Source organism: Notothenia coriiceps, unplaced genomic scaffold (assembly GCF_000735185.1).
Source record: "Notothenia coriiceps isolate Sejong01 unplaced genomic scaffold, NC01 NC01_scaffold00000339, whole genome shotgun sequence".
Taxonomy (NCBI): Eukaryota; Metazoa; Chordata; class Actinopteri; order Perciformes; family Nototheniidae; genus Notothenia; species Notothenia coriiceps.
Window position 1 is genome coordinate 15927339 of NW_011333040.1, and position 2736 is coordinate 15930074.

The 2736-nt window shown below is 44.7% G+C and overlaps 1 protein-coding gene across 2 annotated transcripts in view; it reads left to right on the forward strand.

Annotated features, from left to right (window-relative positions):
• The window catches only part of galns (galactosamine (N-acetyl)-6-sulfatase), a 23616-nt gene that overhangs the window by 10715 nt on the left and 10165 nt on the right, over positions 1 to 2736 (forward strand). For both annotated transcript variants that reach the window (XR_798522.1, XM_010773047.1), the window contains exons 8-9: positions 685 to 824; positions 965 to 1068. Coding sequence is in view for 1 of the 2 variants with exons in the window: in XM_010773047.1 (XP_010771349.1) it covers positions 685 to 824; positions 965 to 1068 (244 nt within the window). In the remaining variant the exon portion in view is untranslated. The remainder of the gene's footprint in view (positions 1 to 684; positions 825 to 964; positions 1069 to 2736) is intronic.

The following is a 2736-nucleotide window of genomic DNA, read 5'->3' on the forward strand; positions in this document are numbered from 1 at the left end:
AGGTTGATATACAGGTGAAGATTTAGGGACGACCGGGACCAGTGTCCATTGGAGCTACAGCGACATCGTGTTTTATGGCGAGGGATGCGTTTCCATGGTAACAGCATATGGTGAGATCTCAGATCTGGCGTAAAGCTGTCGAGGCATGGATCGTTGATATACAAGCGAAGTTTGGCCGTTTGCGTCCAGCACGTCAATGTTTAATATCTGTAAAAGTAAGAATCAGATTTAAAAGTTGTGTTACACGAATAATGTCAGAAAGATGTGTGACATTTTAAAGTTGGAATGAGGTTTCTGAGTGAAAGTATGAAGGAGCAGTTAGCAGTTGAAGAAGGAGCAGTTAGCAGTTGAAGTTGCATGAAGATTGTTGAAGTCTGAAGATTTCTCCATTGACTTCCATGTTAAAAATGTGATGAATTATGGGATGTACCTCTGGAATTATGAAAGTTATGAATGATAAAAGTAATAGCCATTGATTCCCGACCGAGCTGAACGTTTTGATGTTCGAACCGAGTTTCTGCGATGTTCAATGTGGGAGACGAAGCAGCGCAAAATAACCCGGTGGAATAATAAAGAATTTTGTGCGTAGCATAACAGATAGTTGGAATGCTGTGTCAGCATTCCAACTAAATTAATATAATCTCTCATTGGGAAGGATAACAGCTTTGACTGTGTGTTCTGCAGGTACGGTGATGCAGTGATGGAGCTGGACTACAGCGTTGGTCACATTTTGTTGTGGCTGAAGAGACTGGGCATTGAAAATGATACCTTTGTCTTCTTCACCTCTGACAACGGAGCAGCGCTAACGTCTGGACCAAATGAAGGAAAGCACTACAAATTAATTCCCACTTGCACACAGAGTGTCTCCCTTCGAGTCAGTGCATACCAAGGCACATTTTCTGTCTTGTACAGGTGTGTATTTTGATACATGCTTACATTTGTTTTTGTGCTTCTGATTCCTCAGCCGGGAGCAATGGGCCGTTCCTCTGTGGGAAAGAGACCACCTTTGAAGGGGGCATGAGGGAGCCTGCCATTGCCTGGTGGCCTGGACACATCAAAGCAGGCACAGTAAGAATACCCCTGTGATTTGAAGCTTTTTACCAAATAAAGCCTGCTAAAATACAATCATTCACTTAATCCCTACCGTCTTCTCTTGAGAATAAACTAGACCCAAGATCCTGAGCCAGTTATTCCTCTTCTAAACATTGTTGCTGCTCCTTAATGTTCTGCCTATCAACAGGTACCAGGAGCTGTAATATTCTCTATAAAGCTGCAGGCGATGTACAGGACCGTAAAGGAATAATTTAACTAATCCTCTCTTTCTAATTATTGTTGCTTTGTGTTTTATTTGTGTATCATTTACCACTTAACATGCACACACTCTCACCTACTGGCGCTGTCAGCAGTCAATCTTGACTATGTTCAACTTCTATGGAGTGATTGAACTCTAGTAAAGAATTACTGCGCCTCAAAGCGTATGGGCGCTCTCTCTCCACTATTTCTTCAAATATTTTTGGCCTGGAATTAATGCTCCAAACTCTCTCTTTCTTGCCTCCCCCTCCCCAATGTAACCCCCCACCCACACCGTGATCCTCTAAGCCTGTGCGTTCTGCAAATGACTTTTAATTGTATTAGGGGCAGCTGTGACACGGGGCTGTGACGCAGAGGGATTTGGTGGAGGAGCGAGCGGAGGCTGCAGTCTGCAGTAAGCCTTGCCCCTGGCTCATCTCACAGGGGTGTGCTGGGGCCTGATAGCACAGCAGAGGAGCGAGGGAGAGGGGGATTGGGAGCGTCTTAAGCGGCTAATCTGTTTGTGTGTTTGCTGAGGTTGGATTGAGCCGTAATGAGGACTTCAGTATCTGAATATGCCAGGCGCTCAGGATAAAGGAACAGGAGGGGTGGAGGGGGGGAGTACAGGGAAGGAAGCAAGGAAGAAGTAAAAGAGGTGGCTGGCATAGCAAAGAGAAAAGGAGCAATGCTTAAGACACTGCTACACTGCCAGGAGTATTCTGTGTTTGTAGGGCTTTGCCACTTTATAATTGACCACTGTGTCTTAGCATGCATGTGCAAAACATGTCTGTGTCATTTGTGATTCTGCATGCCTGCATATATGCGTGCTTTTGTATGGATTAGTTGTATCTGTGCAGCTTTCACGACCAGTGGGAGACACAGATGTAACTCATTATACTACAAATGAAGAACATCTCCAAACAAACGTGTGTGTATGTTTGTATGTGTGGCTTAGCTGTGAGAAGGAGGGTCAATCGATCCTCCCCGGAGCTCTTTGGGGTTGTGATGACAAAGCTGTTTTGTTGGAGCTACTGTGCTCTGCAGCTCTGTATGTATCACTCTAGGAGGGAGGACATGACACACACAGGACTGCCCCCTCTCTGGTTTTGTAGTCTTCTGAAATCTCTGTTGATCTGTGTATTGAAAAGTCTGTAAGCTCTTTGAACAAAATAATAGAGACAACAAACAGCCGTGCAATCCTTTGTTAAGGCGGGATTTCAGCAGGTTTATTTGACTCATGATAACATCTTTATGGTGTTTAAGAGACACATGTTGGGGGGATTGGTGATCTGTGAATGCATCTGACAGATGAAACTAAGTCATTCACCTTACTTTTGTGAATGTGCAGAAAATTGTTGACGACTGGTTATTCTCTCGGAGGATGGGAGGAGGTGTACTGGAATGAAGCAGGTGCAGATTCAGCATTCTCCCAGTGCCTGATGGGGG